This window comes from Vipera ursinii (genome assembly GCF_947247035.1).
Source record: "Vipera ursinii genome assembly, chromosome: 3".
Taxonomy (NCBI): Eukaryota; Metazoa; Chordata; class Lepidosauria; order Squamata; family Viperidae; genus Vipera; species Vipera ursinii.
Window position 1 is genome coordinate 141,490,100 of NC_139516.1, and position 26,590 is coordinate 141,516,689.

The 26,590-nt window shown below is 36.8% G+C and overlaps 1 protein-coding gene across 4 annotated transcripts in view; it reads left to right on the forward strand.

Moving 5' to 3' along the window:
* GMDS (GDP-mannose 4,6-dehydratase) overlaps positions 1 to 26,590 on the forward strand; it is a 293,913-nt gene that overhangs the window by 194,341 nt on the left and 72,982 nt on the right. For all 4 annotated transcript variants that reach the window (XM_083358402.1, XM_083358403.1, XM_083358400.1 and 1 more), the window contains exons 8-9: positions 6,271 to 6,389; positions 21,999 to 22,095. In XM_083358402.1, coding sequence (XP_083214528.1) covers positions 6,271 to 6,389; positions 21,999 to 22,095 — 216 coding nt within the window. The remainder of the gene's footprint in view (positions 1 to 6,270; positions 6,390 to 21,998; positions 22,096 to 26,590) is intronic.

Genomic DNA, 26,590 nt, shown 5'->3' on the forward strand with positions numbered 1-26,590 from the left:
CCTTGGCATAACGTCTTATTCTGTAAAGTTATCAGAATGCCAGCAATGAATTCCCATGCTCGTTTTACTTTCCATTTATTTGTTTACAGATCAAGCCTAAAATCCTGTTGTAAGTTTAAAAATGCTGCTTTTGATCATCATTGTAGCTATATTATTACACCTTACAAAAAATGTTGGGAACCTATTTATGACTTGCATGCAGAGCGCAAATGCAAGAAAATAATTATGAAAATGTCCATATGATAGATATACTATATCCCCACATGCCTATATAGTATTCATTGCTGTGAATCGAAAATGAATGGGGCCACATATGAAAAATGAGACTGTGGACTTCACACTACAGTTGGATTTTGCTTACTTCCCCATACAAGATTACAAACCTATACTTGGAATTCTTGAAAAATCTCACACATGAAAGAGGCTGTTAAAGTCCACACATAAATTCAGCTGTTCTATGGATTTATTTTGATTTCTTTTATTATGACTAATTTATCACCAACCTTAATAAGGAGATATAGAGTATTACAGGTGAGAAAACAGCTTGAAAAACTGTGTATTCATAAAGGTCTACTGTTCTATTGGGTCATTTTGTTAATAACTTCTAGAAAATTCTATCTTTAGCTTTAGTGTGTACCCTCATGATGGTTAAAAGGCAGCTAAAGTCAAGCAGCTATTTTATCACAGATCGAGGCCTAGCCATGTCACGGGTCACAGTGTTCAGCATGTGAACAGGAAGGTGAGAATTGCTGAACTTTTAGCTCGGTTGTGCAGACCCATCAGAGAACAAATGGACCAAAACACTCTACAGCTGTATAAAGAGATGAACGGATGAATACCTATTGCACAGAGGCCTTTGTGTTCTGGACATGGTCTAGCATTATGATGGGATCCAGCTAGGCTGCAGCTTTGTAGCAATTAAAGCAACATTATCACACTGCAGACAGGATCATTTATCTTCTAATTTAGCAGGTCATATGTTCCATATTTGTAATCAGTGATTATTCATTATACTCTGTTGAACTTCAAACAAAGATTTTCTCCTTTATTGAACCAGTAATTAATTCCATAACAGTTGCAATATTTCTTCTTTGCATTTATTCTGATCCTGAAATCCCTACAAGATAAATCCAGAACTGAATGAGTCAAGTATCAATCATTTAGTGTAGATGAAGAGAACAAACTCATGATGCTTGTTAACGGGATAGGGGAGCGCATCCATTTCTGCTTAACTGTGTTTCCTATTTGCTGTTGTTATAATTATATTTTTATCCCTTTTTAGTAAGATTGAACCATATATATTCATGACCAGTAACTATATTATAAAATAAGAAGTTATAAAAAGATAAAGCAAAGTTTGGTATTAACTATGAGATGATTTCCATAATAAGAAACTGTTATTTATATATTTTCCTTTTTTATTTACTATAAAAGCACACTCAAATTTAACTTTCAGTTTAAGAGCTTTCCAAAAAGTCTTACATTTTTTTAAATATGCTTGGAATACCAACTGTAGCAAAACTAAACTTTTTTATTTGTAATTCAATAATATTTGATAAACTTTATTATTGTATTTGACACAAAGTTAAAAGAGTGCTAGCACACATCAGAAATGTATAGTGTAATACTCAACATCATATAGAATTTATTCATACATTGAAGTCTTGTTGCCATATTAGTCTTGCATATAGTGATTTTCACTGATATGATTTGGAAATCTTGTCCTGAAGGATTTTAATATGTTGGATATAATGCAGTAAAATTATAGAATATGAAAGTTGCTGCAGTAATTAATAACCTTATATCTGAACTCTAGACACAATGTAATCTTTATTGGCTTTACTATTTTATAAACCAGGTAATGCAGTACATATCATTGCACCATTCTATACATATAATGAACAATGATCTTAGTAAGAAATAATCAAAAGTTATTGTACGACCTAAATTTTGTATTCTGTTAATTTAAATCAGATTTTGAGCAAATTAGATATTAGCCTTTAGGTTTATAGTATTTCTGCATTTCTTGCTACAATTATTAGAGCTTTTCTTGGAAGCATCAGAACATCTCTAGCAATTATCAGAGTACATTATATAATAAGCTGATCAAGATATCAACTGCAATCTAGTGAGTGTATCTTTAAATGTTATATCTACCTTTTGTGCATCTAAGAAACATCTATGCATAAATGACGGGAAAACAGTAACAGTTAAGAATTAAGACTTCCTTTCAAAGACAAGTGTATGTTAGGTTTATATTCTACCTTCCAGCTGAAATCTCTTAATTAAGTATGCAAATAAATTAGAATAAAATTAAAGATATTGTTTCCTAATTAGAAATGGCTAAGATATCACATCTGACATAGAATACAAATATAAAGACATTCTGTATATTTACTCAATTATTAACTGTATCCATACTATTAATTCAGCTGCAGAACTGGAAGATACTACTAAACTCAAACTTTAGCTTTTAATTGTAGAAATGACTTGCAAATACAATACTTAGGTGAGCATGGCTGTATTTAATATATATTTCTGATTTGAGGAACAGGAGTGGAATCTGAAAAGTTCAGGTGGCATTTAGGAAAAGAAACTGAGCTGTCCCAGAGCTTACATTAATCTGATTTGCAGAGTATCCACTAGCATCTGGGGACCTACTAAAGTTGTTTTCTTTAAATGTGATGTGACGAGGTCAATGCAAATAGCATTGTGGGTTATCCTACAAGATAACAGCCCCTTTATACCATATGGGGATAGTTTGAATTATTGTGTTTGCATGCTGATTATTTATTAAAAAGGAATCCAACTTTACAGGTAGCTCTCTGTTTCTTTCACAAAGGGATTAAAAATATTTCATTCGTTTTGAATGGACTTAGCAGCAGTAAGTTTTTTTCCAGATATGTAACAGTGTGGTCTGGTTGATTGAGTACTAGACTGGGAGTCTAGAAACCTGAAGTTCTGTTCCTGGCTCAGTTACTAACCTAATGTGGGATGCTGAAGATATTTATTGTTATTATTTCTCTTCTTTGTTTTCTCTGTGTTAACTGTTTAGTACTAAAACGACATTTACACCAACAGGTCCAGCTAATTAAAATAGGTGAAGCTGTATCTCCCTTATTATTTATTTAAAACCTGGATGTAGCCAGTGCTTTTTTTGTAAAAGAAAAAGGTGCCGGAACTCACACATGTCAATCCATCCAAAAAAGGTGCCGGAACTCCGTTCTGAGCGTTCTATGAGAAAAAAAGCCCTGGATGTAGCTATGTATCTTTTGTCCTTTATAAAATACTTTTTAAGTTTATTTTATTTCAGTTAACATACAGTATATTAACACTGTAAGCAAAATAATATCAGATTTATGCCTTCACTTTTCAAATTTTCTATATAATTCAAGCATGTACGTGGCTACTAAAATTTCCCAAACACAAAGCAAAAAAGTTCAAGGCCAATACTCCAATATTTTACTTCAGATAAAAATATTTCTCACCTGCCATCAAAATAGTTGCAGCTTTCATGGCATTCACATCGGTTACTATCCAAGAGAAGAACCTATTGAACATGAAAGGAATTTGGCATCCATGACAACACAAAGATCCAAACACTGCTTTGCACTTCATGAGATGAAATAGCAGCCGCCGCATCTAGGCATCATTTAAGATCTATAAAATGAAAGTCTTAAGTCATCTAACCTACAGATTGCAGATTTACACTTTCATGTATTTATTTATGTTCGTAGACCAGCACTTCATACAGTACATCAAACAGCAAAGAATGTAATAGAACTATCATCTATCTACCATGTATCATAATGACTTTTATACTTGGTAATTCAAGTGGATAATTATAGGTCATAATTGATGAAAGAAATTACACGCTATTTAGGCAGAGTGAATGTCATCTAGCATACTCATGTGTGCTAGATCCATAAGTGTCCCCATACTGAGTATATGTAAAAAGTATGCAGGGGGAATGCTATTGGTAAAACAAAAAAAACTTAGCTGTTTAGCAGTTAGAGCAGACATGTCAAACACAAGGCCCGGGGGCCAGATCAGGCCCGCGAAGTGGTTTCATGTGGCCCGCGAAGCCATCCTGGAAACAGTGAGGGAACTGCCCCCACTGCCTTGGCCCTGGCCCAGAGACCCTCCTTCTGCCAGAGACCCTCAGATCTGTCCCACTCCTGCCCAGGCCCCCATAGGCACCCTTGATGCGAACTATGTAGGGCTGGCCATGCCCACCCAGTAGGCCATACACACTCTAGCCACGCCCACCCTGGCCATACCCACCCGGCCCCCTGAGGGCAACTGCAATGCTGATGCGGCCCTCAATGAAATTGAGTTTGACACCCCTGGGTTAGAGGCTACATCAAGCTGTTTTGATTTTCAGTACACTTAGAAGGCACCACTCTGATGGGCCATTTGTCCATAACAAATGGTATATTGGTCCCTGGCACATTACCATTTGTTCCACTGACAGATTGTCCACTTTGTTATATTCCAAATAACAAGAGCAACTAGCACTGTTGGTAGAAAATAAACAAAAAGTTATTCCTGAACAGTTGAATGCAATTGTGGACAAATTGTTGGTTTTCCAAAAAGGTTAAAAAGCAGCACCCCACTTTTATCTTCCCATGACTATTGGTGGTAAATTTGGGATAGATTAAATATATAATGCAGATAAGTGTTCTTATATTGCAATGAGAGACATACAGTTTGTGAAAAAGTAAGAAACATTCAGTTATTTCTTCCTCTAATATAAACTAAATAATATTTTGCAGACACAGACCGTATACCACTACATTACATGGACCTCTCCATTGCTGAGATGCAGGCTAATAATTCTAACTTGTTTAGAACAGCACAAGAAAGCTTGAGTAAAATTGGTTTGTGAGTTTGGGACATATTAAGTCATATTATGGCAAAAGGGGTCTTACTTTAGCAAGAATGTTATGTTTGTTCATTTATGAAATTTATCTGTCGTCCCCAAACTCATGAATTGTAGTTTGTTTACGGATACAAACACAGTGTCTATGGAGATTCTCGATCATCCAGGTCATGTTTGTCCCAAAGATGCTTTTCCAAAAGGCAACTGGACTTTCTTGGTTTTTTTTTTCCTTGAAAAAGTTTCATTTCTCATCCAAGAATCAGAACTGAAGATGTTTCTTGAATAAGAAGTGAAACATTTTCAAGGGGAGGAAAAAACCCCCAAGAAAGTCCAGTTGCTTTTTGGAAAAGCAGCTTTGGGATAAAAAAAAACACACAGGTAAAACTATTGGTAAGCTAATGTACACCACCTCTATAAATGAAAGCCACAGCAGGCTAAAGCCGTAATGGAACTTTATAATAATAACTACTGCATATAGAAAGAATAAGGTTAAAAGAGCATGAATTACCAAATGAAATGTAAGAATGGATGTGTTGTATGTCTGTAAAACTAAGAGAATCTAGATTCCAGATTGTTGTGTAGGGAATGTAAAAATGGAAATCTATATATACCTTGATAAATAAACAAGACTATGTCTGATTTACTTTGGTCATGTTATGCTTACAAATTCATCGTAGAAAGCAATGATGCTAGGAATGGTTAGTGAACAAAGAAGAAGGTGCAAGCAAAGAACGCACAAGTTCACTTGATAACATCAGATCTGATGCAAAGTTGAACATAACAACAATTGAAAGAACTGTGCTAGATAGGGTGGCATGGAGAGCATTTGCCTATAAAGACACCAAGAGTCGGACACAACTAAATAGTTAAAAACAACAACAATATAGCTTAAATGCTTTGCTTACTATTTTTTTACTTCTTTTTTCTGCTTTGTATATCATTGTTTATTCCAAAATGGAATAATATAAGTATGCAGGTAAGATGTTAAACTGAGAAGTAAAGGGGGGGGAAAAATCCTAGAAGCCATTTCCGTGTTGTTGCCCAGAAAATGACCTGAACCTGTCCATGAAAATCAAATTGGGCTGTTTTACAATATAAACTGCCAAAGAAGATTAAGAAAATGTATTTATTTTACTTTATTTATATCACATTTTATTATTATTATTATTATTATTTTCTTGTAAATAACTTAAGTGGCAAACATAACTGATATTCCTTCTTCCTCCTATTTTCCCCACAGAAACGGTTCTTTGAGGTGAGTTGAGCTGAGAGAGAATAAGAGATCCAAAGTCACCAAGCCAGTTTTTCATGGCTAAGGCAGGACTAGAACTCATAGATTCCTGATTTCTACCCTGGTGACTAATCAGAATGTACTTTTCTTTCCACAGGCAATGTGGCTAATGTTGCAGATGGATGAACCAGAGGATTTTGTAATAGCTACTGGTGAGGTCCACAGTGTCCGTGAATTTGTGGAGAAGGCATTTCGGAACATTGGTAAAACTATTGTGTAAGTAAAGGCATACAATGACAATGATATTGCATGATGATATTGCATGACCATTTATTTCAGGGGTCTTCAAACTTGGGCCTTTTATGACTTGTGGACTTCAACTCCCAGAATTCCTCAGCCAGCGTGCCTGGCTAAGGAATTCTAGGAGTTGAAGTCCACAAGTCATAAAAGGGCCAAGTTTGAAGACCTCTGATTTATTTGATTGTAAATTTATGGCATAGTATTTTTAGATATATGTTTTCTCCTTCATCTGATTTTATGAGAATTATAAAATATCAATTATATTTCACTCCATTTTGAAGATATATCACTCTTGACTAAGAAAAAGAAAGTTCTGCCTGTTTTCAAAGCATGTATATGCTGTATAGTAGTGGACCACTATGACATTACATTTAGTGTTTATTTGGTTTTAAAATGATCCCTTTCTGAAAGTTTGAGATGTGTGTCAATGTTAACTGACAGTAAGAAACTTCATGCTAATCTAGACATGACAGCTTCTGCCAGGCTTTTCCAGACATAGCTAAAATTCTGACAGATGTACTAAAAAAAAAGGAAGATAGCTAGAGAACAGGTTTTGTTCTTTAAACACAGTATGCTTTGAACTTCCAAAGACAAGCAAGAAGGCTACATTGTTTGAATTTGTATTCTACATTTCCATAAAAAGATACCCAAAGTAACTAATGTAGTGAAATTATTCACATCTAGATTTGGAATAAAAGAAAGGAGTGAGGCAGCTACCTAGTATGCTTCTGATAGTCCTTCCTGATAAAATTTGGTACTCAATAACAAAAAAAACTTAGCAGTGAATTTACAAATTATGAGACAGTAATTAAGTATGGAAGAGTCTGATTAGGTTAATTTACTACATCATAGTCTTATTTAGTATCTATATAATTGATTCTGGATTGTACTATATCATAGTAAATTAATTATGAAAGTAAAATTATTGTTTATGTATCCATATTATTGTTCACTTCTTCTCTAGTGTTCCCCAGTTCCCCATATCCAACTTTTCTACTGGTAACCACCCAGAATAGTAAACTGTACCACTAGGTTTACTTGAATTTTCAATGTCCACAGCAATATCAACTAATCTCACTCTTTTTCCCCCCCAGTAATTGCCACCCTGTTTAGCATAAAAATGTTGAGGCATAAAGCACAATTTATACTGCATATTCCATATGCATTGGGTTTATTGCAAAAGTGAAATATTTCTCTAATTCAGATAATAAAATTAGGATCCCTTTGTAAATACTTTCTGTAGTTTATATTTTGTTTTATTATGTTTACCACTTTCTTGCTTCTGTGGCTTTTTTTTTGCCCATCCATAAGCAAGCCAAACTCAATTAGAAAAAAGAAGGAAGAGGAAGACTTTTTCCCGTGATACTAAAATGGGACTGTGAAAATCACTGATACCTTTAATACAATATGCCTGAACCACAATATCATATTCTCTTCCTTTCTCCTTTTCTGATACTGCCAGGGTAAAAGTTTTAAAGCTTTTTCCATTTTCAGCTTGCCACATCTAGGTAAAATGGTGGCTTGTGTAATTTCTCTTGATAAACATAACAATAAGTTTTCTGACCGAAGTAAAGATTGATGAAAGGAAAACTAATAAGCCACAATCTTATGTTCATTACTGTATACTAGACTATGTTTTGAAAAACATACAAAGCAGAAGCTGTATGTTTGCTTGTTATTGGAATTTAGTTCAGCTGTTCCTAATGTTAGCATGACTAGAAAAACTTACATTGCTAATTTCTTTCAGCATTAACTAATTTGTTTTTAACACTAAGCATCTGAAATAAAAGATATCTTTCAGTTAACAATAAATTGTCCAAACTGATGTAAGACAGAGATGGATTGGATATAGGATTCAATTAAAAATAAAGTGAGCCAAATTAATTAACTCTCTAAATATAGGTAGAAAAAGAACACAGAAATGCATGTCCATACATGAAATATATTTCAGGTTGGGGAGTTAAAATTGCTTATTTGTAAGAGGTAATTGTAAGCAAACTACAATATAGATGTCTTCATGCTGCATCCAGTTTTCTTATGATCATTGTGGAAACTGGATGCAAAGGCAGGTAGTCCTCCACTTATAACCACAGTTGAGATCAGAATTTCCATTTTAAGCAAGGCAGTTGCTAAGTGAGTCATGCCCAGTTTTACAACCTTTTTTGCCGTGGTTGTTAAGCAAATCACTTGGAGTTGTTAATAACATGGTTGTTAAGCGGATCTGGCTTCCCCCATTGACTTTCCTTGTCGGACGTTAGCTGGGAAGGTCGCAAATGTGATCACATGACCCCAGGCCACTGCAGCCATCATACATACATGCTAATTGTCAAGTGCCCAAATTTTGATCATGTGACTGTGAGGATGCTGCAACAATTTTAAGTGTGACTGTTATAAGTTATTTTTTTGTAGTGTGGTTGTAACTTCGAACAGCCACTAAACAAATGTTTGTAAGTTGATGACTACCTGCAACTAGAATGGCTGGCTCTTCGTATGTTGGTGGAATTTAAACATTTATATATAGGGCAAAATCCAATAAAGTAGTGTTCATGAGAGGCATCTTTGAATGTAAATCATCGTTTTTCGGGTAACACTAATACTAAGTATTTTTGTGTTGACAACAGTGTCTTATAATAGAACAGTGAAGATGTGAACAGAGAAAATTGGTTTCCTTGTTCCATTTCTCTTATCCTGATCTAGAAACAAGCAGTTTATTTATATAAAGCTAATCACATAGTTACAGATGAATGAAATTCTATCCATCCACCTATTTACTGCTTTGTGAAGTCAAAACCAGTTTTGAATATAGATATTCCTCATTTAGTGACTGTACCATAAAACGACCATTCACAGTCCCACAATAAGGACCATCAGTTTATTTATTAAGCAAGGCAGTCACCAAGTGAAACCACAAGTATTTTTATGGCCTTACTGAAGCTTTCTTTGGCTTTGCAGACTTGCTAAGGTCATAAATGTGAGGATTGGTCACAAAGTTACTTTTTCATCACCATTGTAACTGTGAATGGTTGCTAAATGAGGCAGTCACTAAATGAGGATTACCTATATATTACATGTCATTTTAATTTTAAAATCCTGATGGAGAGTAGTAATTATGCTTTTAAGTAAAGAATAAAAATAATTAATTTCATGTTATTGATTTTACGAAATGCTTTCTCAATATCAGGCTCGGCAGTTTATCTGCTTAGTAAGATGACTATGTTTCATTGTATTAGTCTGGAAAAAGAATAACTTTGGCAAGTGACAGATAAACAGCTTGAAAGATATACCTTTCGTTTCTGAAATATAATTGAATATTTTAACACTGCTAGTGCCAAAAAAATTTGTGAATGATAAGAGTCAAACTCTAATTTAGTTCTTTGCATTGACAAGAAGGCCTTTGAGCTACAAATAATTTCAGTGTACTAGCGAAACATTTTTGAAAAAAATTCTTTCTGCCTATTACTAATTAAATAACATGACAAAGGAACATTTCCCTCCTCTAATTTAACCCTAGAAGGATAAACTAAACAGGCAAACACTTGTCTTGACTAATTTTCTGTCATTAATCTTATTAAACAAGTGCAGGACTGTAAGAATAGCCTCCAACCACTGTAATATACAAGAGTTTTTAATGGATGCTGTAAAAAAAGGAAGGAGAAGCCTAGTCAGGTCTTGGAAAGATTTATGAATGCTTTTTTTATTATAATTCTGCATATAGTAAAAGTATGCATTGCTTGAAGGGTTGAGATTTACATCTAAAAGCAATGAATATATTGTCACAATCACATTAGTCTATATTGCCTTTTCCTGAAATTATTGTGGGTATCTATTCTTCTGAGAAATTTCATTTATTCTGCCGGTATGGCCAAACTGTTTGAAAAAAAGCAGATTACAAATGTTTTAAATAATTAAAGACTTCTGAAAACATCACAAGAAAGAAAAAGCAAAGCAAAGACCTAATGCTTTGGAGAAGCTCTGAGGCTTTAAAAAGTGGAAGAAAATGAGGTTGACCAACTGACAATGAGTGGACGATCTGAAAGAGCAAGTTAGGGATAGATCATCATGGGGAAAAACTGTCTTATGTAGTCACTAAGAGTGAACAATGACTTGATGGCTCATAATCAATCAAAATTTTCTGCAACAAAGAGGATAAGGAACAAGTATGCAAATGATTGGCCTAACACAAAGAAGCATATTTTTTACATCTTTAGGACCTTAGCAAATGAACTGATCTAATGTTATGAACAGTTCCATTACTGAAATGTCCCTAACAGTCCATTTTATTTTATTTTATACTTAATAAAAGTTTATTTATTGTAAACTTGTCCAAGCATATTTAGATAAAATAGTTAATATCCATTGCAGGTAAAAAGAAATCCTGTTAGGCTCAGTCATAACCTCACACCTATGTTCTATATTCTCTGAAGTATGTTATCCCCTTAGACCAGGGTTGTCAAATTGGCGGTCCATGCACCAGATGCGTCACGCTCTCCACAAAGGCAAAAAATGGTGCAATATATCACAATATGTCACGTGACGCGATGGACTTTGACACCCGTGACTTAGAATTTAGCTTTCTTTCCTGTTGTTGTTAGTTCCGAAGTCATGTCCGACCCATTGTGACTCCGTGGACAAAGTTTCTCCAGGTCTTCCTGTCCTCTACTATCTTCTGGAGTCCATTTAGGCTCACGCCTACTGCTTCAGTGGCTCCATCCAGCCACCTCATTCTCTGTCGTCCCCTTCTTCTCTTGCCCTCAACCTTTCCCAGCATTAGACTCTTCTCCAATGAGTCCTTCCTTCTCATTAGGTGGCCAAAGTATTTGAGTTTCAACTTCAGCATCTGGCCTTCTAAAGAGCAGTCAGGGTTGATCTCCTCTAGGACTGACCGATTTGATCGCCTTGCAGTCCAAGGGACTCGCAGGAGTCTTCTCCAGCACCATAGTTCAAAGGCTTCAATTCTTTGGCGCTCAGCCTTTCTTATGATCCAACTTTCACAGCCATACATTGCAATTGGGAAGATCATGGCCTTGGTTTTCTTAATGTTTAGTTTCAACCCAACCTTTGCACTCTCCTTCTTCACCTGCAGCAAGAGGCTCTTTAGTTCCTCTTCACTTTCTGCCATTAGAGTGGTATCATCTGCATATCTTAGGTTGTTGATATTTCTCCCGGCAATCTTAATTCCAACTTCTGATTCATCTAGCCCTGCCTTTCTCATGATGTGCTCTGCATATGTTAAACAGGCAGGGTGACAGTATACAGCCTTGCCGGACTCCTTTCCCAATTTTGAACCAATCAGTGGTTCCGTGTCCAGTTCTCACTGTTGCTTCTTGACCCGCATATAGGTTTCTCAAGAGACAAATAAGATGGTCTGGTACTCCCATCTCTTTAAGAACTTGCCACAGTTTGTTGTGATCCACACAGTCAAATGCTTTAGCATAGTCAATGAAGCAGAAGTAGATTTTTTTCTGGAACTCCCTAGCTTTCTCCATGATCCAGCGTATGTTGGCAATTTGATCTCTAGTTCCTCTGCCTCTTAGAAATCCTGCCTATACTTCTGGTAGTTCTCGATACACATACTGCTGAAGTCTAGCTTGTAGGATTTTAAGCATAACTTTACTAGCATAAGAAATGAGTGCAATGGTGCGATAGTTTGAACATTCTTTGGCACTGCCTTTCTTTGGAATTGGAATGTAAACTGATCTTTTCCAATCCTGTGGCCACTGCTGAGTTTTCCAAATTTGCTGGCAAATTAAGTGTAGCACTTTTACTGCATCGTCTTTTAAGATTTTGAATAGCTCAGCTGGAATACTGTCACCTCCACTAGCTTTCTTGTTGCTCAGCTTTTCTAAGGCCCACTTCACTTCACATTCTAGGATGTCTGGCTCGAGGTCAGTGACCACCTCATCGTGGTTATCAGGGACGTTAAGCTCGTTCTTGTATAGTTCTTCTGTGTAATTTTGCCACCTGTTCTTAATCTCTTCGGCCTCTGTTAGGTCCCTGCCATTTTGGTCCTTTATCATGCCCATTTTTGCATGAAACGTTCCCTTCATCTTTCCAATTTTCTTGAAGAGATCTCTGGTCTTCCCTATTCTATTATTTTCTTCCATTTCTTTGCACTGTTCATTTAAGAAGGCATTCTTATCTCTTCTAGCTATTCTCTGGAATTCTGCATTCAATTGGGTGTATCTTTCTTTTTCTCCCTTGCCTTTCGCTTCCCTCCTTTCCTCAGCTATTTGCAAAGCTTTCTCAGACAACCATTTTGCTTTCTTGCATTTCTTTTTCTTTGGGATGGTTTTAGTTGCTACTTCTTGTACAATGTTGCAAACCTCCATCCATAGTTCTTCAGGCACTCTGTCTATCAGATCTAATTCCTTAAATCTATTTGTCACCTCTACTGTATATTCAACAGGGATATGACTTAATTCATACCTGAGTGGCCTAGTGCTGTTCCCTACTTTCTTCAGTTTAAGCCTAAATTTTGCAATGAGAAGCTCATGGTCTGAGCCACAGTCAGCTCCTGGTCTTGTTTTTACTGACTGTATAGAGCTTCTCCATCTTTGGCTGCAGAGCACATAGTCAATCTGATTTCTGTGTTGACCGACTGGTGATGTCCATGTGTAGAGCCGTCTCTTGGGTTGTTGGAAAAGAGTGTTTGCTATGACCATCGTATTCTCTTGACAAAATTCTATCAGCCTGTGCCCTTCTTCATTTTGTACTCTAAGGCCAAACTTGCCTGTTATTCCGGTTATCTTTTGGCTTCCTACTTTAGCATTCCAATCCCCCATGATGATAAGGACATCATTTTTGGGTGTTAGTTCTATAAGGTGCTGTAGGGCTTCATAGAACCGGTCAATTTCATCCTCTTCAGCACTGGTGGTTGGGGCATAGACTTGGACTATTGTGATATTGAATGGTTTGCCTTGGATTCAAATTGAGATCATTCTGTCAATTTGGGGATTGTATCCCAGTATTGCTTTTCCTACTCTTTATTGACTATGAAGGCTACTCCATTTCTTCTGAGGGATTCTTGCCCGTAGTAGTATACCTGATGGTCATCGGAATTAAATTCACCCATTCCTGTCCATTTTAGTTTGCTGATTCCTAAGATGTCGATGTTCAGTCTTGTCATCTCTTGTTTGACCATGTCCAGCTTTCCTTGATTCATGGATCTTACATTCCAGGTTCCTATGGAGAAAAAATCTTTACAGCATAGGACTTTCCTTTCACCACCAGATACATCCACAGCTGAGCATCCTTTCGGCTTTGGCCCAGTCGCTTCATTCTTTCTGGCGCTACTAGTACTAGCCCTCTGCTCTTCCCCAGTAGCATATTGGACGCCTTCCGACCTGAGGGGCTCATCTTCCAGCATCATATCTTTTTTCCTTTTAGTACTGTCCATGGGGTTTTCATGGCAAAGTTACTGGAGTGGGTTGCCATTTCCTTCTCCAGTGGATCATGTTTTGTCAGAACTCTGCTATGACCTTTCCGTCTTGGGTGGCCCTGCACGGCATAGCTCATAGCTTCATTGAATTATGCAAGCCCCTTCGCCACAACAAGGCAGTAATCCATGAAGGGGCTTCTTTCCTATCATTACTCTTAGCTCAGGAACATATATAATTATTTCAATTTCCCAGAATGTCTCCATGTTTCATAGAATTAACAGGACAGCAACAGGAGTACTAGCTATTTCAGATGAGAAATCCCATTCTTCCCTTCACAATTCATTTCTCTGAAAAGGGAGTATTTTTACAAATTTCCTTGCAAAGAAGAAAAAACTGCTAACATTCTAAATCTCAAGTGAAAATAATCTGGCCATGAGGATGAAGTAAATGTTAAATCCCATGTTTTCAGAATTTTACATAACTGTCCAGACACAGTCAGGATATACTGTAACATGCTCTGAGCTGCTCAGAGTCAGTATGGAGTTAATTCAAGCAAACAAACAAACAACAAAAGTATTGGGCTAATAACTTGTTGGAACAATCTCATTGTTATCTAAGGTAAAGGTAAAGGTTCCCCCGCACATGCGTGCTAGTCGTTTCCGACTCTAGGGGCTGGTGCTCATCTCCGTTTCAAAGCCGAAGAGCCAGCGTTTGTCTGAGGACGTCTCCGTGGTCATGTGGCCGGCATGACTAGATGCCAAAGGCGCATGGAACACTGTTACCTTCCAACCGTAGTGGTCCCTATTTTTCTACTTGCATTTTTACGTGCTTTCGAACTGCTAGGTTAGCAGAAGCTGGGACGAGTAACAGGCATTCACTCTGTTACGTGGCACTCGGGATTCGACCCGCCAAACTGCCGACCTTCTGATCGACAAGCTCAGCGTCCTAACCCACTGAGCCACCATGTCCCTTCATTGTTATCTACATAGCTACAAAATCTTGAGTTGTACCAGCAACAAAGGCTTATGGCATGTATGTCCAGCAGAATGCTCCTATAGGTTTTTAACCACCAAAATTAGCTATCTTCTTATAGTTAAGAGACTGAAAATTGACTGTTTGTTTGCCAACTTATCATTTTTAATGAAAACATTTTAAATGTAAAAAGACTAGCGAAGAAGAGAGTTTGGTGGGCTCCAGGGAAAGATGTTAGCCCATTGGTGCCCATGGACCCCTTACTGAGGACTCCGAGTTCTGCCTGTAGACTTGGAGAACAAAGGTTCAAATCCCTGCTGGAGTGGGAAGTAGCTGGCCCTTTACAAAACAGTCCGCCTGATGTGCCCAGGAAGTGTCATTTGGCCACTGAGGGCCAATAAAGAAAAAGAAAAAGGTTCTATCAGATTTTGGGTGCATTTCCGGGGGGAATTAGCTGAATAAGGGGTTAACTCAGGCAAAGTTGAAAATTATTTAGCCATAGTTAGAATTGTGTTTGGATTTTTTAAATTATTTTTTTTAATGTGTGCTATGTGTAGAACTGTATCTTTTTTTTGGCATCTTGAACAAGGTTGATTTTGTTCAAATCAGGAATTGACCAGAGGTTTTATAATTTGTGTCAGATTATAATCAAGGTTTTTGTTTGGTTTCCCTTCCTTTGGTTGTTTAGCCAGAGGCAGGGGTGAGGGGGGGGCAGGTGAGGATTTCACCTTTAGTACTCTCCTGGTTTATCAGAGAGCTGGTGTAGAGGGAGAAACTTTCTCAGGGTCTTGCGGAAGAACAGGGTAGAACAACGGCTAATGACCCTCTTTTACCGGTCTACTATAGAGAGCGTCCTCTCGTATGGTATTGTGGTTTGGTATGCTGGTCTGACAGCCGCGGACAGGAAAGTATTACAGAGGGTAGTGAGCACAGCACAAGACATCGTGGGCTGTCCCCTGACACCACTGGATGACATCGCCAGGGCTCGTTACCTTGGAAGAGTGAGGAAAATTCTCAGGGATGACTCACACCCTGGACGGTATCTCTTTACTCTCCTACCATCGGGTAGGAGAAATAGGAGTATAGCCAGCCGTACCAACAGGCTGAAAAATAGCTTTTATCCGTGGGCTGTTAGGCTTTTGAATGAGAAATAACTTTTGTGAATTTTATGCAGAATGGACTTGGGAGGCCGGTGTGTGGTGTAGTTGGTTCACATGGTGTGGTAAGATGGAGAGTTTGTTGTTACTGTGTGTTGGGGGGGTGGGAGCACGAAGGGAGGCTCAGCTAATCTCAATGTACACATAGTTGTACTTTGACAATAAAGGTTCGTTTCATCAGAAACTACTTTTTAGTGAAAGAGGGGAGGACAGCAACAGAGGGAGACACTGTTCACCTCCAGGCACAGGCACCTCAGAGTTGAAGGACCTCAGAAGAGCAACTGGTTTTCCCTTATTATACCCTACTTAGTTTCATTCATCATAGCCTATCTTATCAAATGCTATTGGAATTAAAATGACATGCATGACCAAACACATTCTTCCAATGTTTTTTTCTGTATTCTTACATTTTCTCATTCCCTCAGCCCACTGGACTCTACACAAAAGGGGCAGGTAAACTAAACACTATTCAAGAACTGTTAAGCCTACGGCTCCAAATAATGACATTGGCATTCATTGCTTGCCCATGTTTATTTTCCAACTAGAAGACAAAATGACTAAAAATTAAAAAGAGTATTAAACATAAATAAACGACAGCAGATTATTGTACTTAGTTCCTAAACAGGGGGATAATTCTTACTTGATTAAAATCAGTAGCAAAATCTCTACTGATTTAAATTTATGGCTTGTGTGAGAAAATTCACCATCGTTGCTGCTAGGGTTTGTTTTCTTAAGTATTATCATTTTGCTGCTGAAGTTTCCACAAGAGGTAACATGAGGGGTTTTGAAAGAGCTATACTTTATTATCTTAGTTTGAGGATTTTAAAAAATACTTTCCTACTGCTGCTATTTATTTCTTATTTAGAAGATTGCGAAGGTATTATAGCCCTAACTTTTTTTCTATCAACTATTTGCTTTTAAATCAATAATTAATTTGCACACAGATAGCAAAAATATAGAAAAATAGTTGAAAGATCTTTTTGGTTTTTTTACAAATATATGCAAACATGCCTGCAATCTGATCACTGTCTTCTTGGGGGCTGATCTTGTTATTAATAGCAGCTGAGCAGAATTGAAATGTTAGCGTGTTTTTAAAACTGGGCTTTTATTTTGATTCTTTCTGACCAGTTAAGCATCTCTGAACATTAACAAGGAAGGAAGGAAATTGACCATTAGAGTTCTTTTTAAAATGAATACATTCATTCTGGTGATGGAAAAACTCATGTAAAACTTTGGGGTGCATATTAATATACCACTGTGAATGCATTAGACAAGCTCCAGTGAAGTGGCTAATCTGTTTGACAATTAGTGACGAATTCACTAGCCTAAAAAATTACTTCCTAAACCAACTATGCAACTTTTTACTCATGTCAAACAATTATTTCTAAAACTTTGGTTTACGAAGATTTTCTTGTATTGCTTTTCCATCTAAGTAATTATTATGCACTTTATATTGAACTAATCAGTACAATCTATTCAAGATTTAAAACTGTACAATGTTTTAAAATCATTAAGTAACATTCATACTGAAGCAGCTTTCTTCCTCTAAAATAGTGCTATTTCAAATGTGATAGAGTAGATGTGCAAGAAACAGAAAATGTGAAGCTTTTTAGAAATGTTTCATTGGACTGGCATTTGGTCTTTTACCACAAAAAATGACCCTGAAATTAAGTAAGAATTGAATTAATTAAACATAAATTAATTAAAATACATTATAATAGATGCAGTTATTAAATTATATTGGCATAATAAATCCACTATCAAAACAATTCAAGAAGCTTAAATTGATTTGACAAAGAGTAGTCTTAAAGCATTATGTTTAGTCTACTTGTTATAAGAAGCAGTCCCACAAGAATTGATGAGATAGTTCTGGACTATATGTTTTTAAACTTAAACATCAAGTCACATTATATCATATATATATCATATATATCATTCCATTTATCTTGTTTTAAATCATTAAACCCTGCTATCTGTGTGAATACATGCTTTTCTCTAAATAACGATTTAGGTGAGCATTGTGTGACTTTTGTTCTGTAAGCTAGATTCTGTTATCTTTGACTTGGAACAGGACATCCTATAAATTTATTATGCCTGCTTTGTCAATTCAATCTAAGAAGTAGACAAAAAGATTGTTCCCCCTCTTATTCCCTCTTGCCTCCAGAAATTTTGTTACTTACACAGTTCAAAAATATATTCAATTTTACTTGAAAATAGCTGGTCAATGACTAAAATAAAGACTTGACTTAGCTATATTTTTAATACATATCACTTCTAATGCATTCTTGAAAGTAATCTCCTTTATTTGATCTTAGTAATTAAAAGTGATTAAGTAACTGTCTTTGCATATCTGTGAATATGCTACTTTAAAACTAATGTCTTTTCTGTCAATAACTGGGCAATATGAACTCTACAGCAGAGATCATTTGCTCTTCCAAGATAAAATGTGGAAAATGTTGCTTTATAGGAATATAGGTATAAACAGTATTCTAGTGTTATCCAATCACCTTTGTTCATTTTTTGTTTTTGTTTTTGCTTGGGTTTTTTGCATAAATTCATTTATTGTTCATTTCAGTAGCAACGTAATTTATGAAGGACTTGGATAGTTTGTGATAAATAAATACATGAAAAGCATTGAGAAAACCTTTCCTCTGTCAAATATCACCTAACTTAAGATAATACTGAATCTTCACTACTAATAGTCCTTGATAGATCTGCCCTCCATATATTTATTCGGTCCCCTTTCAATCAATCAAAAAATGGATCAGAAAACACATTCTACAATTGCTTGTCAACTGAACAGTTGCTTTGAATACCTTCTTTACTGTGTCCTTCCAGAATCAGTAAATTGCTACCAGTGAATTGAAAATATTGTATGATCTGTAACATTTCAATTATTAATCTATCAGATGAAAAAGTATAAGATAAATTCAGTCAAAGAATGCCGACTGGTGGCCCCCAGGGGGAGAGCGTTCTCTGTGGGTGCACCGGACTTATGGAACCATCTTCCAGTAGAGCTCCGGATGGCGCCCGACCTCCGCTCCTTCCGGCGCGACCTTAAAACCCATCTCTTTAAGGAAGTGGGCCTGGCCTGATGGGATGGGGTGGGTTTGTTATTATGACTTTAATTTTAAATTTGTACTATGGGCATTGTTTAATCATGTTTTAATAATTTTAACTTTTGTATCTGTCTTTTACGTATTGCCCTGTTAACCGCCCTGAGTCTCTTGAGAGAAGGGCGGTATATAAATTAAATAAATAAATAAATAAATAAATAAATAAATTCAATTACTCTGAAGACCTAGCTGTTTATTCAGGCTTTTGCCAAGAGAGACCCTCACTTCATTGTGCTTGCCATCTTTTTTATTTTTTATATTTTATTGTCATTTCTTTATTTGATTGTTGTCAGCCACCCAGAGTCGTTAGAGTCAGGTGGCATTTTGGTTTAATAAATTATGATTATCATGGTTGGTCATGCAGTCAACCAGATATTTAGACAGGATTTGGCATTTTTATACATCTATTGAGTACTTCCCAAGGACCTGGGATAGGCTGGTGTTGTTTTATTAAAAGTATTGTTGCAAAATGTAAATTGTTCCAAGTAAAAATGTCTTTTGATGGTGATTTTGTCAATGCTGATGGTGTTCAAGTGATGCTCCAGATGTTCTGGGATTGCACAAGCACTTATCATTTTTGTCATATCTTTGCTTCTTCTTTTTTGCCACAGTTGTTGTTCTTTTCTTTGTATTTTTTTTAATTCCATTTATATCCCTCCCTTCTCCGAAGACTCAGGGCGGCTTACAAGCTTAGCAGTAGCCTTCATTCTATGTATATGCCTGCTTATTAGGGCTTTCACACACACCCCAAGCGGCATTATTACAAAGTCAGCTTATTGCCCCCAACAATCTGGGTCCTCATTTTACCTACCTCGGAAGGATGGAAGGCTGAGTCAACCTTGAGCCTGGTGGGACTCGAACCTGCACTAATTGCAGGCAGCTGGTGTTACTTAAGGAGGCATTAGCCCACTGCTCCACCAGTTCTTTTTCTTCTCATTTGCTGCCTTGAGATATTGCCACAACTACTATCCAGATTTGTTTGTCATTCTTATAAACCAATTGTTAAATATGGGGTGTTATGTGGTAGGTGCTTGTCTGCCCCAGAGCACTTTACCTTCTTCATTTTCTATTTGTCTACTTTGTGATCCCACTTTGTGATCCCACTTGTTTGCAGGCAAATGGCATTTCTTGCAGACATACCACTGTTGCTACTTTCTTACACCATTGTTTGTAGTCAGTCTTTACAATCTTCTTGCAGCAGCTAACTAAGTGGTCCATTTTTTTTCTTCAGCTTCCTTGCAGACATTTGCTGTCTCTTGCTGTCTTCTCAATTCTGGCTTTGTATGCATTTGTTCTTAAAGCTTGGTCTTGTGCACCAGAATTAGCCTCTCTGTCTCTTTCTTCAGTTTTCCTGCCATTAGCCATTACCAGATCTTGTTATTATCTGCTTTGCCTGCTATTTATCTAATATACTGGCCATGTAATACTTTGTCTTGCCATGTATTTTTTCTATTCATCATTTAGTCTTTCTTGTAGGCTAGTTTGGTCTCTTCAGTACTCAGTGAGCCTTTATGGTATACTAGTTTCTTCACCTTTTTTCAAATATTTTTTCCTAATGTCCTTTTTTTATTAACTGCCTGTTATTATTACCAGTTATATCTGGTCTTCATTAAAGGATGTCTATATAAGTGCCCCTGTTTCTAAACACAAGAAGATGAGTTTCCAACTTTTTGGCTTGCCTGGGCCACATTGAAATGAAGGGGAATTGACTTGAGCAGCATATATAATATAGTTAATGTAAATAAATATCACTAAAAACACAGAATAATGTTAAATGTTTCCAACCTGGGGGGGGTGTCACATTACTAGCTGTCCTGGACTGCGTGCAGCCCATGGGCCAAGGGTTAGACACACCAAAATAGAAAGAATTTTTCTTCATTCTACATTTTCTTTCCATTCTTCAACATACATACATACATACATACATGTTCACTGTAGCAAAGCTTTGATTACATATTATTTTAAAACATTGTGATAATTGATGCTTCTCTCCAAATGCAGACAATGATCTTGCTCAGCCAAAATTTACTCCTGTTTCCCATTCAAGTATCTCTGTTGTGAGACTGAAAGACATATGGTTGAGGATGGGGATCTTTGATGTTGCAAGAAGTGTTTTCTAGGTCAAAATATATATGGGAAACCTCTGGATTTAAGATGGGGAAGTGGCAAGGATTGCTGCTTTATGTAAACATATGCACCCAATTTGTTCATTCTGGTTGTAATTTATGAATATGAGGGTTCCTCACCTGCTTTTTCCATTTTAACTTTTTAAAACGACAGGATCTTAAATAGGCAAAAGGATTTTAAGAGGCAAAAAGAGTTGCCTGAATAGACCATGTTCTTGTCTACTGCACAACAATTTATCTTCTATAAATCCCAAGATGTGGCTTTCTAGGCAATTTTAGTGTCATTGTACAATACAAGGAGCATATTAAATAAAAGTCTGAAAGACTGTTAAAAATAACCAAAATATTATGTTAAAAAAGCAATACAGAAAAATTAGAAGAATTCAGAGTTTTAGTCTGATGTTCAAACAATTTCTGAATAAACTTTTCTTTAAACTGTGAAACAGGTACAGTTGGATTCCAATATAGTGGATAGTCTTGTTATAAGTTTTGTTGTAGACCAATTTTTCATGGGTTGGCACCACTAAAAATACTTAATTGAGATACATACAGAGAGAGAAAGTGAAATGTGCTTGTTGATACATACTGCTATTTGTACCTGCAAACTAAAATAATTACATCTCAAAAGGGCGGCTTTGGGATTTAAAAAAAAGTACACTGCAACTGATGTGTGGTACATAAAATAACTGAATCTTAGTAAAAGTTGTTGTGAACCTATCAGGACATGTTTATGTAGAAAGTTAACAGAAGCCTTGTCTGTAAAGCAGAGAACCAAATTCCCTCTCCTCAGGTCAGTAAAGTCATTACATGTGTTAAATGTTTGATCTCTTTACAGGTGGGAAGGAAAGAACGAGAACGAAATGGGCCGATGCAAAGAAACAGGCAAGATTCATGTGACAGTTAATCATAAATACTACAGACCAACGGAAGTAGTAAGTGAAAGCATTCTTTCAGCTTTGTTAATGAACGCTCCAATCACTCAGTCACCAAACTGCAGCATTTGGACAGCTGGTTACAAGAGGTTTGTAATTGCATCCCTGCTGCTAACTTTCAGTCTTTCTCAATAGTTAGTTGGCCACTTAAAGCTTTCAGTTGTCTTCAATAAACAAGCGATGGTGGGGACTATGAATGGAAGTGATTATTTGATGTTCTGCTTAGCCTAATTTTGATATAATTACAAATGATGCTCTGGACATATAATGCTTTGCAGACTGCTTGATAAAGAAATAATAATAGGCAATGTATGTAATGTACAGATGCAAGAAAAAGTATGTGAACCCTTTGGGATTACGTGGAGTTTTGCATGAATTGGCCATAAAATGCGCTCTAAACATCATGTAAGTCACAACAATAGAAAAACACAGTCTGCTTAAAATAATACTACACAAACATTAGCTGTTGTCATGTTTTAATTGAACATAAGATGGAAACATTCACAGTGCAGGGTGGAAAAAGTATGTGAACCTTTGGACTTATTAACTGGTTGACCCTCCTTTGGCAGCAATAACCTCAACCAAACGTTTCCTGTAGTTGCAGATCAGACCTGCACAACGATCTGGAGTAATTTTGGACCACTCCTCTGCACAAAACTGTTTCAGTGTAGCAATATTCTTGGGATGTCTGGTGTGAATCGCTCTCTTAAGGTCATGCCACAGCATTTCAATCGGATTGAGGTCAGGACTCTGACTGGGCCACTCCAGAAGGTGTATTCTGTTCTATTGAAGCCATTGTTTTGTTGAATTACTTGTATGGTTTGGGTCATTGTCCTGTTGCATCACCCATCCTCTGCGGAGCTTCAGTTAGCGGACAGATGGTCGCATGTTTTCCTGCAAAATGTCCTGATAAACTCTGGAATTCATTTTCCCATCAATGACAACAATCCATCCAGGCCCTGAGGCAGCAAAGCAGCCCCAAACCATGATGCTCCCTCCGCCATGTTTTACAGTGGGGATGAGGTTTTGATGTTGGTGTGCTGTGCCTTTTTTTCTCCACACATAGTGTTGTGTGTTTTTCCCAAACAACTCAATTTTGGTTTCATCTGTCCACAGTATATTTTGCCAGTAGTGCTGTGGAACATCCAGGTGCTCTTTTGCAAACTTCAAACATGCTGCAATATTTTTTTTGGACAGCAATGGCTTCCTCCGTGGTGTCCTCCCATGTACTCCATTCTTGTTTAATGTTTTCCTTATTGTAGATGTGTCAACAAAAATGTTAGCATGTGCCAGAGATTTCTGTAGGTCTTTAGCTGACACTCTAGGATTCTTCTTTACCTCATTAAGCATTATGTGCTGTGCTCTTGCAGTCATTTTTTACAGGACGACCATGCCTAGGGAGAGTAGCAACAGTGCTAAACTTTCTCCATTTGTAGACAGTCTGTCTTACTGTGGACACATGAACATCAAGGCTTTTGGAGATACTTTTGTAACCCTTTCCAGCTTCATGCAAGTCAACAATTCTTGATTGTAGGTCTTCTGAGAGCTCTTTTCTGCGAGGCGTAGTTTACATCAGACAGTGCTTCTTGAGACCAGTAAACAGGTGTGTGTTTTTAAAGGGCAGGACGGCTGTCAGGAACACATCCAATATCATCACACTGATTGGAGTCAAGGTTGGCTCACTCCTGGCTCCAATTAGCTCTTGGAGAAGTCATTAGGCTAGGGGTTCACATACTTTTTCCACCCTGCACTGTGAATGTTTCCATCTTATGTTCAATTAAAACATGACCACAGCTAATGTTTGCGTAGTATTATTTTCAGCAGACTGTGTTTTTCTATTGTTGTGACTTACATGACGTTTAGAGCGCATTTTATGGCCAATTCATGCAAAACTCCACGTAATCCCAAAGGGTTCACATACTTTTTCTTGCAACTGTATTTATCATTTCCACTTTTACTTATATTATTGGTGAAGAAATTAAGATTCAGCATGTGGATGTGCCTGGGGATATAGATAAAAACAATACTTAAAGAATAAGCAAATAGTCCTGGAATAGACAATCTTATAAATTTATATTGACAGAATTTTGATTTAGCTGTTTTATGAGGAAAGTTAACAATATAGAGGTAGTCCTTGACTTACTACCACAGTAAGGACCAAAATTTCCATTACTAAGCAAGGCAGTTAAGCGAGTCATGCCCATTTATACAGACTTTTTTGTCATGGCTGTTAAGCAAATCATGCAGTCATTAAATGAATCCAGCTTCCCCCGTTGACTTCCCCCATTGTCAGAAGCCAACTGGGAAGGTTGCAAATGATCACATGACCTCAGGATGCTGCAACCATCATAAATACACATCAGTTGCCAAGTAGTCTAACTTTAATCATGTGACTGGGGATGCTGCTGCAGTCATAAGTGTGAGGACAAGTGATAAGTCATTTTTTCAGTGCTGTTGTAACTATATGAACTAAATAAATGGTTGTAAATCAAGGATTACATATATTGCAGAAAATTCATAACCTGAGAGAATCGTTATATATCAGGGACTCATAAATGTTTAAAAGATTTTAGTAGACTGTTTTTCCTCTGTACTGTTCCTATGGGCATTAAAATTAGGTTTAAAAATAAGTTACACATTCTCAAAACCTAACCTGTGTGTGATTCTTAAACAGCAAGCATTTTTAATGATTAGAATAATTTCTTGACAGGTTTAGAGTTTCTTTTTTTTATTGTTTTGACAACTCACTTGGGGCTTTTCTGTAGAAATAAATCAAGGTGAGTATCTTAACAAGAAAATGATTTAATGTAAATAATGTTAACTGAGCAATACATTATCAGAGAACACCGTTAGTACGACAATTAATATTTCTATGTTAGCCTGATCTCAAGAATTGCTTTTCAGTTGTCCATTTATTAATGAGAAGGATCCTTATTTTATGAATTGGGCAGTATTTTACATAATTAGATATTCTTGCCACTGTCTGGGAGCAAACTTTTGAGGAAGTTTATGAATGAATACCTGAATGAATACCTTGTTAATGAGTTTCCACACTATTTGGCTTGAGAACGTTGCTATTATCCAATGAGGCATATCTAAGGCTTTTGGCAAGTTGCATAACATATTCTCTAATTAGCCTAAAGTATCCCTGTTGGCTATATTTCTTATACATCAGGGGTTTTATATGAAACCTAATAAAGAACTCAGAACCTCTGAAGGATCATTCACAGGAAAGATATATTTCAGTTTGGAGGAGATGGATAAATTATATTCAAAACAAATATGGGACTAAAAAGTACCATTTAGCTTATGAGTAGATTTTAGTGGGATATTGTTATTGGTGCGTTGTTGGTAGTTATGTTAAAAGAGAGTTAAAGCGCATTATGAATTTGGTTAATTGTATATTATGCATAATTTTTATTTAGAATATGATTATTGTAATTATAATCCTGTATTTAGCTCTTGGAAGTGGGGGGGGAAGTGGGTGGGTTTGGGGTGGGAGGGATTTGGGGATATATTGTAAAATTTTGTTTTTGTAAAACTCTTTAATAAAAAAAAAGAACTCAGAACCTATGAAGTAACTAATTTTATTTACTCATTATTTAGCTGGAATCATTTTGCTAATGTGTAGGTGGTATTTTAGGAAAGAGATTATAGATATTTGTTTCTCCTTCTGCCCTGCTTTTTAGTGAGTGGCTTTTTGAATCATTCTACTTCTCCGGCAAACTGACCAAAGATAGGGCATATATAGATTTATAAAGTATCTTTTTGTTTAAAATTATGGGTTAGAATTATTTTTAAACCCAAAAATATTTGGGTTTAATCAAGCATTTGGGAATGCTTTATCTTTAATTCAGTTCCCTATACCATGAGCTGCTTTTTTTGCTCTGCATACCTAATTAAAGTCCTTCCTTCTAATTAAGTGTGTCCTCATTGTCGCTGCCATCTATACTTCTGTGATGTTGAGATCACTCTCACAAGATGGCTAATTTGCAGAACATAGCCAGTCACAAAATACCAATCCCATTTATTTAAAAGAAACTAGATAAGATTGCTACTAGTGGTATCTATGGGCCTGGTAATGCCCACAAGCATATTGCTTACTTCAGTAAAGATAAAGGTAAAGGTTCCCCCACACATGCGTGCTAGTCGTTTCCAACTCTAGGGGCCGGTGCTTATCTCCGTTTCAAAGCTGAAAAGCCAGCGCTTGTCCGAGGACGTCTCCGTGGTCGTGTGGCCAGCATGACTAGATGCCAAAGGTGCATGGAACGCTGTTACCTTCCCACCATAGTGGTCCCTATTTTTCTACTTGCATTTTTACGTGCTTTCGAACTGCTAGGTTAGCAGAAGCTGGGACGAGTAACAGGCATTCACTCTGTTACGCGGCACTCGGGATTCGACTCGCCAAACTGCCGACCTTTTGATCGACAAGCTCAGCGTCCTAACCCACTGAGCCACCGCGTCCCTTTTACTTCGATAGTAGGTAGTATAGAGC